The sequence below is a fragment of the Pygocentrus nattereri genome, chromosome 17, assembly GCF_015220715.1.
Source record: "Pygocentrus nattereri isolate fPygNat1 chromosome 17, fPygNat1.pri, whole genome shotgun sequence".
Taxonomy (NCBI): Eukaryota; Metazoa; Chordata; class Actinopteri; order Characiformes; family Serrasalmidae; genus Pygocentrus; species Pygocentrus nattereri.
Window position 1 is genome coordinate 2,936,500 of NC_051227.1, and position 14,289 is coordinate 2,950,788.

At 40.5% G+C, this 14,289-nt stretch overlaps 2 protein-coding genes across 3 annotated transcripts in view; one reads left to right on the top strand and one right to left on the bottom strand.

Moving 5' to 3' along the window:
• The window catches only part of strn4 (striatin, calmodulin binding protein 4), a 51,564-nt gene extending 50,876 nt beyond the window's left edge, over window positions 1-688 (bottom strand). Inside the window, exon 1 of the mRNA XM_037546519.1 lies at window positions 271-688. Coding sequence (XP_037402416.1) covers window positions 271-564 — 294 coding nt within the window. The 5' untranslated portion in view covers window positions 565-688. The remainder of the gene's footprint in view (window positions 1-270) is intronic.
• An 89-nt stretch (window positions 689-777) lies between these two features.
• LOC108433991 (fukutin related protein) lies at window positions 778-3,917 on the top strand. 2 transcript variants are annotated; one of them, XM_017708907.2, is made up of 2 exons: window positions 778-884; window positions 1,516-3,917. In XM_017708907.2, exon 2 carries the CDS (start codon window positions 1,829-1,831, stop codon window positions 3,428-3,430), a length of 1,602 nt encoding a protein of 533 aa, XP_017564396.1. In that variant the 5' UTR covers window positions 778-884; window positions 1,516-1,828; the 3' UTR covers window positions 3,431-3,917. The 2 variants fall into 2 exon arrangements, with proteins under 2 accessions (XP_017564396.1, XP_017564395.1); XM_017708906.2 differs by having other exon boundaries at window positions 823-1,059.
• The last annotated feature ends 10,372 nt before the right edge of the window (window positions 3,918-14,289 follow it).

Consider the following 14,289-nt stretch of genomic DNA (forward strand, 5'->3'; position numbering starts at 1 on the left):
ACTGCCTAAAGCCAGTGGAAGTTTGATAAGTGTAAAAGGGTTTTCGGACAGATTCGATGAAAAGAACAGACAACATGGTAGCAGTTTCGCCAACTAATGTTAGGCCTACACGGACACAAATTACCACGGGAACGCCAGAAAACGCATCCAGACCAGCAGGAACAAGCCACCGGGACTTTTTGAATGTCTTAGACAGGACTACTGCTCTCTGAGAAATTCCTTTGGTCTAGCAAACCCCACAGCACGAAGAATACAATGTTATATAGTTACCCTAAGTTCATCTCGCTCGGCTTCCCATCGATATTTCTCCGCCTGAAAGCGTCCCCATTCATACTGGATGAAGTGTAAAATCCCAGGTAGCGATAGGCCCGTTTCACCGTCCTGCTGTTCTCGTGGCTGGGAGGATCCAGGCATCGCCCCAGTGGCCGCTAAAGCCGCCGCGGCTGCTGCTGTAGTTGATTGACCAAGCACAGTCTTCGGACCATTCGGATTTCGCCCAGCTCCACTGCCTGCAATGCTCTGGGCTGTTCCGCCGCCGACCCCGCTGGATCTTTCCGCCTCCATTACAGCGCAACAGCTGTTGCCAAAGTATGGAGGAAAAACAGGGACTGAAAAGAATAGGCTAGCGGCTACCCTGTTACTAGCACACACAACCAATTCCGTTTCCCCTTTTCTTGCTCGATACAGATACAACCAAACACAATGGGGATGCCAAATAGTGATCCTCTCCAACCTCGGGATCTTTCTCCTCTGACTTAATTATGTTTACGGTTACAAAGCGCACGAGCGCACCCTGAGGATGCTTCCTGCCATATTGTGAGATCCGCTCAGCCTCCTTCTCTCGTTTCCGAAACCGCACAAACAGGAGACGACAGTGTAACCAGGTGCTGTGATCCAAACTACAGAGCTAAGCGTAGCTTTTTGTCAACTATCGTGTTTATAATGCATCTACTTTTGTGTAAAGAAGGTCGGGCAAGTATTTTGCAACCATTGTCCGTTCAATGTCACATGGACGACGGGCTGCATAGATGGAAATCAGTCATTTGGAGCGTGTGGAGCGTAGGTTACGTTTACACTTTGAATGTTGTGGCTTTAGAAGTCCAGCTGGTGAATGCTTGTGTGTGGATCAAGTAAAAAAAAGATATTTGTTTTTGGACACGCTTCTAATATACATTAATATATTCTGATTTTCTAATGTACACATCCTGATAACAAGTTCCCACTATTTAACCTATACTAGTCAAGAGTCGTGTCGCTCTGCTCTCATTTAGAAGACAGTAGGACATCACTGTAATCGGAAAAAACATTTCTGTTAGTTTTACTGCTATGGATCATTGAAAGCACTGCAATGGCTTAGACACTTTATAAAAATATATTTCGAGTATTTGCCACACTGTTGTCTTAGTTTACAGTAATTAATTTTTTTTTTGCATTTCAAAGCTTGTAATAATTTCTTTGGTTTTGTGTTTAAAGAGACATCTAACAATTGTATGTCTTTCTTGGTGTGTCCTCCAGGATTTGTAGTGAAGATCTCTTGATGGAGCCAAGACAAAGAGGGGAATCTGTAGTCCACCACCTTCCTCTTCTAAAAGACTTAATAGAAGTACAATCGAATGGAGGGGCCTATTTTTTTCTGCACTCTTTATTTGACCTTCTTGTAACATAAAGACTCCGATAATTTAGGAAAATTTGTCTTTTGTTCGCATCATAATGTTCATATTAAGAAGACTGCTCTGCCTCCAAATTTGATGTCTGAGGTTGCCTATACATTGCATGGTACAACTGTCACTTGTATTTTGTATTGTTGTACTGAAGCTTTGTAGTCACAATGCGAATCAGTTTCTGTCAGGCTCTGCTAACGGGAGCCATTGTGCTGAACTTATTGATTTTGTATTTTGTATCACGGGCGCAACAGCAGATGATGGAGAAGCGGCGCACACAAGGAAAAGGCCTCAAGAAAATGTCTCTATCTGTTTCTGGCCTGGGGGTTGCTGGGGGGGCAGTGGTAGGAAGTATGGTAGGGGCAAACAAAGTTGGAGGCTTGGTGGGTGGTATGCGGAGTCCTCGTATGACTGTGCTCCTACGTGAGTTTGAAGACTTTGAGAACTATGTGGGTGACGTGGCCCGCTCGTTCTTGCGCCAGAGAGCAGAGGTGCCATTCATGGTTGTGGCAGACACACTGCCTTACCCTCCCCTGGCTCTGCCCGAGAATGCCCGTTTGTTGGTGCTGTCCCCCAGCCCAGAACAGCCTCCTCAAACACACCGGCCAGAATTCTATGTGCAGACTGAGTTTATGCTGTTGGTACCTGATGGCGTGGAGTTGGAGCATGGGCGGCAGCTTGAGAGGCTAATCCGGGAACTGGAGGGCGAGGGAGGGGGGCCAGTACGGCTGGTTGCAGCCCCAGTGCTGACCCGTGCTGCTGTCCACTGCCTGCACCTGCAGGTGAGCCTAAAGGAATGGACAGCAACATACTCCCTTGGGGCATCGGGGAGCAGCGGCAGTGTGTGCACTGCCCTGCATGGTGATGCTGTAGTCCTCATTCGCACTGAAGATCTTTTCAACCTTTCAGTCCCTTTAGCACGCCCTCTGCTGTCTGCACTGTTTATACAGACTGCACTGCGAGGCTGGAAGGTCAAGCTGTTAGAGGGCCTATCATTCTCTGCTGGCCACCGTCCATTGTTTACCTCAGCACACAACCAGTGGAAGGCAGACAGTCATCTCAAGGAGGCTACCAGCCAACTCATGCGGAGCTTTGGCCTCAAACACTTGGTCTGGCCTGATGGAAGGGACCAATGGTTTGGCTGCTCAAAAGAGACAGCACGATGCTTTGGCACAGTGCATGACGACACACCAGAGTACCTCTATCTGGAGCGTTGGACCCCACCATGTTGCTTGCGTGCCCTTAGAGAAACTACAAAATATGTCATCAACATTTTGGAAAGCTCTGGTGTGCGTTACTGGCTGGAAGGAGGCAGTCTTTTGGGAGCTGCCAGACATCAAGATATCATCCCTTGGGACTATGATGTTGATTTGGGCATCTACCAGGAGGATGTGCCCAATTGTGAATACCTGAAGAACTTGGACTCAGGATCGTTGGTGGATGCTAATGGTTATGTGTGGGAAAAGGCAGTAGAGGGAGACTTTTACCGTATCCAGTACAGTGAGGCCAACCACTTGCATGTGGATCTGTGGCCATTCTACTCCCGGAATGGAGTTATGACCAAGGACACATGGACTGAGCACAAGCAGGATGTGGAGTTCCCTGAGCACTTCCTGCAACCTCTGGTGCCCATGCCATTTGCAGGCATCACCGCCTATGGACCCAACAACCATCGTGCCTTCCTGGAACTGAAATTTGGGGAGGGAGTGATTGAGAATCCTCAGTATCCCAACCCTGCAAAGAAAAAGCTGGGTAGAAATCAATTGTGAGGTCACAATCGTTGTTCTTTATTTATGTGTTGTTAAGCTGTGAACTTATAAGAACAGTTTTGAAGACTGTTGAGACTTTAAATTTGAAGGCCATCTCTGAGTATTTACTAGTCATAAAGAGGTACCATTATCTCACTCTAGCACAGTAGTTCCCAATCCAGTCCTCAGCCCCCTCCACCCTCTCCACCCCCCCCCCCCCCCCCCACACCCGACAGTCCACATCTGGGAGGTTCTGGCAACAGAGTTGGAAGCCACTGCATGGCCATTGGGAAGTTCCAGAGAATTATTTCTCCAAGCAGAAGAAATTTTTATTTTCACATTGGTCAAGTATGTACAAAATGCTGGAAATATGTTGCTAGTCATTAGTGCACTGAATGTTTTTATAAGCATCTCAAAACAGTTACCTTACTGCTCATGATATAACAAATCCAATGATGCATTCTGTAACTGTAACTTTGACATAAATAAACTGTGGTAGCAGTAGAAACAAGCGTATAAAGGAAGAATATGCCTGCAAGAAAATCAAGAAAATGCAGCCGCACATCTTCAGTTAATACATTTTTTTATTAGAGGTTTTTTCTATATGAATTAATTATGATTTTTTTTCATAATTACTACCCATGGTTATGTATAAAGCTTTTTTGACCATTCACATTTTGGTTTTAATATTTCTGTATTCTTTGTAAAACCGTTGGTAAATATTTATTTTTATCAGTATCAGAAACTACAGAGTACACAGGCACAACTAGCATCTTTGCTCATGTGCACTAGAATAACTTATTACAGTTCTATTGTAGTAAAATAACCAGTTATTCAGTTATTGATATTAAAAATGTTTATTTGTTTTGGGAACTTGCCGCCTAATACATTAAGTCTTTTGCAAAGAATGAACAAACGTATGACATGCAGCTTGAGAATTTTTATTTCGATGTGGCAGACTAAAACTTTGCAATGTATCTAGTCGACCTTAAGGTGGTGTCAGAGGCTGGTGAATGAAATATGAATGTTTCTTTTATTAACTGGAGATATGCATTTAGTTACATGCAGGAATATACTACTTTTGATGGCTGCATTGATGTAAATGTCTAAATCACTTTAAAAAGTACAGTGTTGTTTGCTATACAGTACAATCTCTACTCTTAGGGTAAGGATTGAAAAGCCTCAACCTGGAGCTGTGATTAATCTATCCAGAAGAGAGTGCAAGTGATCTGTTTGCCCCCATGCAAGATGGAGAGTATGGTTCCTGAAGCAGAACTTGAACTGGTAGTGTCTTGTGGGTGTAATGTCTCCACTATTACATTCTACTTTCATGCCAAAAACTACAATCCTGTGCAGATGTATTTGCTGATTTTCTCTGTTATTGCATATTTGTCACAGTGAATGCTTTTGCAAAATGTATTATACAGAGAAAATGTTTAAACATTATTTATTAAATTATGTATTATTTACAAACCCCATTTTCATAAAAGTTGGGACATTTTGTGAAATGCAATAAAAATGACAATCAGTGATTTGTTAATTATTTTGAACCTTTAATCAAAAAGTACAAATAAAAATAATTTTATTTTGAAAATTATAAAAAAAAATTGAATTTGATGCCTGCAAAACACTCAAAAAAATGGGATATAGGTATGTTTACCACTGTGTTACATCACCTTTCCTTTTAATTACACTTTTTAATCATTTGGGAACTGAGGATACTAATTGTTGCAGTTTTGCAAGAGGACTTTTTGCCCATTCTTATTTTATTCAAGACTTGGTCATCTTTGTCTGATGGATTTGTCATACTTCGTAGAAAAAGATGTCATATTAATGGCAGCATATTTCCCTCTCCAATCCCAATATATGCCTTTATATCAATGGTAGTATCACTTAGACGGCACGGTGGCGTGGTGGGTAGCGCTGTCGCCTCACAGCAAGGAGGGCCTGGGTTCGATTCCCCGGCCGGGCGACCGGGGTCCTCTCTGTGTGGAGTTTGCATGTTTTCCCTGTGTCTGTGTGGGTTTCCTCCGGGTTCTCCGGTTTCCTCCCACAGTCCAAAAGACATGCAGTCAGGCCAATTGTGTAAAATGATCAAATTGTAAGTTGCTCTGGATAAGAGCGTCAGCCAAATGCCGTTAACGTAATGTAGATGCAAGTCACCCATTACATGGGTACTGATGCTCCCCCATGACAAATGTTGACTTTTGCACCTTTTACTGATAGAAGTCTGGATGGTCACTTTGGTCTTTGGCACCAAGAACTCAATGTTAGTTTTTTACAAAAACAACCTGAAATGTGGACTATCTGACAACAACACATATTTACACTGTTTTTGGACCATTTGAAATGAGCTTGGGCTCAGAGAACTTAGTGGCGTTTTAGCTTAGATTTGATACATCTCTACTGGCACTGTTATGATGCCACATTTACCACAAGGCATTTTGTGAAATTTCTGCTCTGTTAGATCTGTAATAGATTTCATTTAAAGATCTAAAAGCGTTCACAGTGACAAATATGCAGTAACGTAAAGAAGATGCAGATCCTTTTTTCAAAGCACTGTATGTTGAAATCTTGGCAAAAGAAACCCTCTGCTTGCATCAGTTAATGATGGGTTGATGTCAGATGAGACAAAAAAAGTATGTTTGATGTAAAAATGACTCATTTAAATAAAAAAAGCCTAGTTGCCACTGTATGAGGGTTCTGTGATCTTTGACGCTATCATTTCTGATGAGACTGTTTTTCTTTTAAAGGTCCTTTGAATTTTGTTGAGATTCATTTTGACCTTAAGTCTTTGGTAATTCATAGAAAATGTCAAAATGTGTCTGCCTGCAAGGAGTCCAAGACTGCGTCATGTTTGTGTCTCCAGCATCATGATAACACCTCTAAATCCACACAGTATAGTTACTGACAATAGGATTGAGCTTTTACAGTGGCTACACTCTTGAAATTTGAGCTCACCTATAGGGTGAGCTCAAAGGGACAGATCACAAGCATGGATCAACAACTTTGAGGGATTTATAGTTTGTTTGCAGGAATTATTTCAAATGTGTTCTACCTTGCCTAGCATTACTCTTATCTTTGCCAAGGGAATGAGGTAGTAAAAGTACTTGATTCAGGAGTGCCAGTTGACATCCAGTGTGGGAGTGACCCTTTTTTTCTTAAAATAGTTTTTACCTCAGTTGTATTCTTACTCTTGTTTATCAAATATAATTCTATATTATATTTCTCTTTAGCAAAGCCTTTTGTTTTCACAATGTAATTAAGGCATTACTATAATTCTCAGTGCTATATTTTATCATGTCTTATACATGCCTCTGAGGACAATACATATATATATATATATATATATATATATATATATATATATATATATATATATATATAGGGTGAGTCAAAAGTCACAGGACACCACTTCATTTTATTTTTTATTTAATTATCGACTTTTATCTCTCATCTCAAACAAATTGTGTATGCTGAAAAAATCCGCAACAAACACCACCTTAAGCATTGCATCGTGGAGGCTTGTGACAGCATTTCTCCAGAGATTCTCATGCGGGTTCATAACTATTGGATCCTGCGCCTTCAGCTCTGTGTTCAGCACCAGTGTCAGCACGCTGAACGCGTCAAATAGCTGTGCATCACAGGCAGCGTTCCCAGTTGTTGTTGCAAATTTCTGTGTTGATAACTTTTGAACCACAAGAGATATTGCAAATCTGACTGTGGCAATCAATTTCTGAGACAATTCCGGTCTTCCTTGATATGCTACATGACCACCTTCCCATTGGAAAAACTTGTCCTTGATCCAATATGGCAGCTTTCAAGATGGCAGCCATTTTCTAGCTATAGCCTAAAAGATAGGCCCCCTCACCCATTACTTGCTTTTGATTCACCCTGTATATATATATATATATATATATATATATATATATATATACACATACAGGGTGAGTCAAAAGTCACAGGACACTATATGTGTGGATACATCTGTTAATCAGGTCTGTCAGTCACATCTTTTTTTGTGCAAGTGCATAAAATCAAGCACATAACTATGCAACTATGCAACCTAAACAATGGAAGTACAATGGGTCATGCTGAAGCGCTTGGTGACTTAATATATGGCACTCATGATTTTTGTGAAATTTCTTCCTTGTTAAATCTGTCCTGGGCCATCTGCCTTGGACTAGCTTCCCACCCTACAAGGCTCCTAGCTACTGCTACTACTAATACTACTGCTATTAATATTAGTAGTATAATCACTTGTAGGCAGTTTGACCAGAGGAGGAGTGAGCCTTGGTTCCTCCCCAAGGTTTCTTCCTCAGCTCTGAGGAGTTTTTCCTTGCTACTTTCGCCCCTGGCTTGCTCACCTGTGGGTTTTTACATTCTTGTTAAAACTTTGTATTTTCTGGAATTCTGTGAAGCTGCTTTGTGACAACATCAGCTGTAAAAAGCGCTATACAAATACATTTTATTTGATTTGATTTAAGAGCTGTAAGAAATTAAATTCAAATATCCTCTGTTGCATCACTTACTACAGAGTTCCAGGTGTTTTTTGGGGTTTGGACTCTTTAGGTCTAATGAAGAGTGTTGTTAATGCAACAGCATACAAGGACATTTTTACCAATTAAATGCCTGCTTTGTGGCAACAGTTTGGAGAAGGCCCTTTTCTGTACCACAATATTATTCCACTGTGCACAAAGCAAGCTTCATAAAGACACGGATTGGTGAGTTTGGTAAAAGGAACTCCAGTGGCCTGCACAGTGGACTGATCTTAATGAACTGAAATGTTGATTCTAAGTGTCACAGTTGGCTCCTCCCACTACTCCATGTGCTTTTTCTGTTTACTTTCTGATCTTCCCCTTTGTTTTGATCTTCCACATGCATTTGTTTTTCCGTCTAGTCCAGCCCCTTGTTTCATGGTTCCGACCATGATTGTTTCCACCTGTCCCTCATCATCCCTGTTGTATTTAAGCCCTGTGTTTGCCCCTGGTCTTTGTTGTTTGTTGGATGTATGTATTGTTTTCTTGTGTTTGGTTTGTGTTTAAGGTTCTGTGTTGTTTATCATGTCTGTTTGTGTTGGCTGTTTGAACCTGGACCGTTTTGACCATGACCCTGGATTTGCCCATAATGAAAGTCGCTTATCTCAGCACATGAGTCCACCTCCGTGCTCCCCCCACATTACACTAAGCAGGTCTTTCTCGTCCAACGTCAGTGCTGACCTCACAAATGTTCTTTTGACTGAATTGGCACAATTTTTACAGACACACTCCAAAATCTTGTGGAAAGTCTTCCCAGAAGAGTGGAGGCTGTTGTAGCCACAAAGGACAGCTCCCCATTTACTTTCTCATTGACAATCATGAATAAGAATAATTTTACAATTTCAAAATTGACTAATCAAGCCTTGAACCAATAAATGCATGAACTAGCTTTTCTGCATTCTGTAGAGACAGTGCATCTCTTAATTTAGCAATATTGCAGCATTGCAGGAAAGCTATTTTAGTAATGTTTGTTATATGTGCGTTGAAGGACAAATCAGGATCTGTTGTGATGAAAGATTTTTTACAGATGTACCTGCAACTGAGAAATTATTAAGTTTAAGCATTCAACTAGATGTTTGTTTCTAGCAGCTTTTAACCCAAGAAGAAGAACCCCTATTTTATCTGAGCTGAGCAGGAGGAAGTTACGTGACATCCAGTCTTTTGTCTTTGATACAGTCCTCAATCTTGTTAAGTTGAGGTTTATCATCTGGTTTGGTTAATATATATATATATATAACTGTGTCATCAGTGTACCCGTGGAAATTGATGCCGTATTAACTGATAATGGTACCCAGTGGTAACATGCTTGTTAACACAAATAGCTAATCAGCCAACCACATGGCCACAACTCAATGCATTCAGGCATGTAGAGGTGGTCAAGACAACTTGCTGAAGTACAAACCGAGCATCAGAATGGGGAAGACAGGTGAATTAAGTGACTTTGAACATAGCACGGTTGTTGGTGCCAGATGGGCTGGTCTGAGTATTTCAGAAACTGCTGATCTACTGGGATTTTCACGTGCAACCATCTCTAGGGTTTACAGAGAATGGTCCAAAAAAGGGAAAATATCCAGCGAGTGGCAGTTGTGTAGACAAAAATGCCTTGTTGATGTGAGAGGTCAGAGGAGAATGGGCAGACTGGTTCGAGAAAGGCAACAGTACCTCAAATAAATAAACAAAATCTCTGAGGAATGTTTCCAACACCTTGTTGAAAGTATGCCATGAAGAATTAAGGCAGTTCTGAAGGCAAAAGCTTTTACTAGCTACCTAATAACCTTACTTGTACCTAATAAACTGACTGGTGAGTGTACATAATAATAATATAGGTCCTAAAACAGCCCTGTGGAATGCCATACTTTTGCAAGAACAGACGAATCGCTGTTTTACATTTACAAACTGACAGAGATCAGTGAGGTAAAATCTGAACCAGGAAAGAACTATTCCTGTTACACCTACGAGGTATTCTAGTCTAGCTAGTAAGATGCCGCACTAAGATCAAGGAGGAGTAGAAAAGATACATTTCATTGGTCAGAAAATAACAAGATTTTTTACAGTTTTCACTAGTGCTGTCTTTGTATTATGATGTGGCCTAAAACCAGACAGAATTTTTTTTCTGTATATGATTCATAAGCTAATAGGAACTCATTTGTTTTGCCACAACTTTTTCCAAGACCTTTGATACAAAAGGAAGATTTGAGATAGGTCTAAAAGTTGATAGTTCACAGGGATCAAGATTACCTTTCTTAAGCAGGGATCTAATTACTGCTAGTTTAAGAGTTTTTGGACTATAGTGAAGGCTAAGAGAGAAGTTTATTATTGGCAGAACAGGTTTGGTTATTTCTGGCCAAATCTCTCGAAAAAACCTGAAGGAACTGGATCTAATATGCAAGTAGACGATTTTGAGGAGGAAATACTCCTCAAAGAGTATAAAAATAAGCAATTTTGTTGAAGTAAGGTAAATGATTCCAGCCTCTCTGCAGTAGTTACAATATTCTCAAGATCTGGATTGGCATCCTGGGTTTGACAAGGTTTATACAGTTTAACTGTGCATTCTGAATTTTTTGCCTGATTTTTTTTTTTCAATTTTATTACTGAGGAAATTTATAAAGTCATTGCTGCTGTAGGCTGATGGCATTTGGGGTTTTATAATCATTGTTAGTCAATTTAGAAATTGTGCTAAATAATTATCTAGGATTATTCTTATTATTTTAATTTCTTGTTATTTTAATTATCATTGTTTTTTACCGTAATGCTGTCTGGATGTTCAGCAAAATACAACCCCAATTCCAATGCCGTTGGGATGTTGTGTAAAACATAAATAAAAACAGAATACGATAATTTGCTAATCCTTTTCAACCTATATTCAATTGAATACACTACAAAGACAAGATATTTAAAGTTCAAACGGATAAACTTTATTGTTATTTGCAAATATTCACTCATTTTGAATTTGATGCCTGCAACATGTTCCAAAGAAGTTGGGACAGGGCAACAAAAGATTGGGAAAGTTGAGGAATGTTCAAAAAACACCTGTTTGTAACATTCCACAGGTGAACAGGTTAATTCGAAACAGGTGAATGTCATTGTTATAAAGGGAGCATCCCTGAAAGGCTCAGTCATTCACAAGCAAGGATGGGTGAGGTTCACCACTTTGTGAACAACTGCGTGAGCAAATAGTCCAACAGTTTAAGAACAACGTTTCTCAACATGCAACTGCAAGGAATTTAGAGATTTCATCATCTACAGTCCATAATATCATCAAAAGATTCAGAGAATCTGGAGAAATCTCTGCAAGTAAGCGGCAAGGCAGAAAATCAACATTGAACGCCCGTGATCCCTCAGGCGGCACTGCATTAAAAACCGACATCATTCTGTAATGGATATTAACACATAGGCTCAGGAACACTTCAGAAAACCATTGTCAGTGAACACAGTTCGTTGATCCATCTACAAGTGCAAGTTAAAACTCCATGCAAAGCAAAAGCCATATATCGACAACACCCAGAAACGCCGCTGGCTTCTCTGGGCCTGAGCTCATCTGAGATGGACTGACACAAATTGGAAAAGTGTCTGACGAGTCCAAACATTTCAAATCGTTTTTGGAAATCGTTGTGTCCTCCGGGCCAAAGAGGAAAAGGACTGTCTGGATTGTTATCAGCGCAAAGTTCAAAAGCCAACATCTCTGATGGTGTGGGGGTGTGTTAGTGCCCATGGGTAACTTGCACATCTGTGAAGGCACCATTAATGCTGAAAGGTACATACAGGTTTTGAAGCAACATATGCTGCCATCCGAGCAATGTCTTTTTCAGGGAAGTCCCTGCTTATTTCAGCAAGATGATGCCAAGCCATATTCTGCAAGTGTTACAACAGCGTGGCTTTGTAGTAAAACAGTGCGGGTACTAGACTGGCCTGCCTGCAGTCCAGACCTGTCTCCCATTGAAAATGTGTGGTGCATTATGAAGCGCAAAATACGGCAACAGAGACCCCGGACTGTTGAGCAACTGAAGTTGTACATCAAGCAAGAATGGGAAAGAATTCCACCTTCAAAGATTCAACAATTAGTGTCCTCAGTTCCCAAACGCTTGAATGTTGTTAACGGAAAGGTGATATAACACAGTGGTAAACACGCCCCTGTCCCAACTTCTTTGGAACATGTTGCAGGCATCAAATTCAAAATGTGTGAATATTTGCACAAAACAATAAAGTTTATCCGCTTGAACATTAAATATCTTGTCTTTGTAGTGTATTCAATTGAATATAGGTTGAAAAGGATTTGCAAATCATCGTTTTCTGTTTTTATTTATGTTTTACACAACATCCCAACTTCATTGGAATTGGGGTTGTACTTAACAAACTTCAGTTAGTCTAGAACGCTGCAACCAGAGTCCTCACAAGAACAAGAAAGTTTGAGCATATCTACCCAGTTTTATCATAACCTACACTGGTTGCCAGTTATATTTCACATTGATTACAAAATTCGTTTACTGATATCAAAAGCTCTAAACAGTACCTTAGTGGCCTTCTCTCTTATTATGAACCATCATGCCTACTTGGATCACAAGGTGGTGGCTTACTATTAGTACCTGGAATAATAAAGTAATAAAGTTAATAAAGTTACATCAGCGAGTAGAGCCTTTTCATAAAAAGCACCCCAGTTTTGGAAAAATCTTCCAGTCAGTACTCAGGACCCAGACACAGCCTCAGCCTCTAAGTGTAAGCCAAAAACCTACTTGCTTAGTCAAGCCTTTCATAATTAGTTTTTCCTGTAAGATAAAAGGTGCAGATCTGGGGGTTCATGGAGTATTATGGTAAACTGGGAGTGTTAGTACTGTCATCCACCTGCTCTCACATGTTCACTCAAGTTCGCTGATGGTGGGGTGGATGGTCTCTGACATCTCAAGGATGTTTGGCTGAGACCAATTTTAGAAAATTAGTGTTTTAACCATGTTACCTATGCAGTAAGTTATCTGTAGTGCAGCATGACTGACAATTTTACAAGCCTTTTAGTTAAGCTGTAATAGCAAGATCTGCCACAGTCTCTACTGCACTCTGTTAACAATGTATACTGTAATCAGTCTCTCTTAATAGAACTAACTGTCTGCGTGTTTTCTTTGCCAAGCTGAACAACAGCCCATCCTGTGCAGACTGATACTGTTGCTTCATCTGCCTTGATTGAGTGCCCACTGCTCACCTGCCTTCTGGACCAGTTTGATCAGCATGGAGCTTCCTCCTGTACAACGTTGTCCAAACCTCACCTGCATGCCACTGACACTGATGATATTGTTTACTATCCAGTGTTGACCGGAGGAAGATGGGTTCCTCTTTTGAGTCTTGGTTCTTCTCAAGGATTCTTCTACTTGCTCTTAGGAAATTTTTTCTTACCACTGTCACCATTGGCTTGGTTATGGAGACTTGGACACAGATTTTCTTTTTCTGCTGCTTTACAACAATGGCCGTTGTAAAAAGCACTATGTAAATAAACATTGACTTTACTTGAAGTCTTTTAGAAAACTTTGTTTTTCTGCAATAGTTCAAAGTTTGAAAAATATGGTTTTCAAACCAGTCTCTCATTTTTTTAAGATGTTATCTCAAAATTAGTCTGGAAACAACCTCTGGAGTTTGAAAATACATAAAAAAGTTACAGCGCATGAATCAATCAGTGGTCGTTGGGTTATTCTGACTAAAGGAGCTATGATTCTATCAGAGTTTTATAATTGTGACCAAATTTGGATTATAAAAGAAAATGAAATACTGAAAGAAATGCTAAATTAATTCTTAATGTTCACAATAAAATAATTAAAAGTCGAGAACTAGCTGCTAAAATGGTGCTTGTCATTGTAGAAGTACACTGTATGGACAAAAGTATCAGGGCACATATCTTAATTTTTAAATTCAGGTTTAATTCAGTCCCATTGCCACAGGTGTATAAAATAAAGGCATCCATGTGATCCAGCCAAAAGAACAACATTGTCTGCAAATAGCAGAGGCGCCACCCATAATGCCCTCCTGACCCTGGTTACCTCCGAGAGTACAGAGATTTAATGGCCCGGCATAGTAACCCCAGCACCCCACGCTCACAGAGATTCTCTAACAAGATATCTCGGAGAACATGGTCGTAAGCCTTCTCCAAGTCCACAAAACACATGTAGACTGGGTTGGCAAACTCACATGCCCCTTCAATAATCCGTGAGAGGGTGAAAAGCTGGTCCATTGTTCCACGGCTGGAGTGGAATTCGCATTGTTTCTCCTCAATCTGAGTTTCAACTATTGGTCAAAGTATCCTTTCCAGCACCTTGGCATAAACTTTCCCAGGGAGGCTGAGCAGTGTGATAACCCAATAGT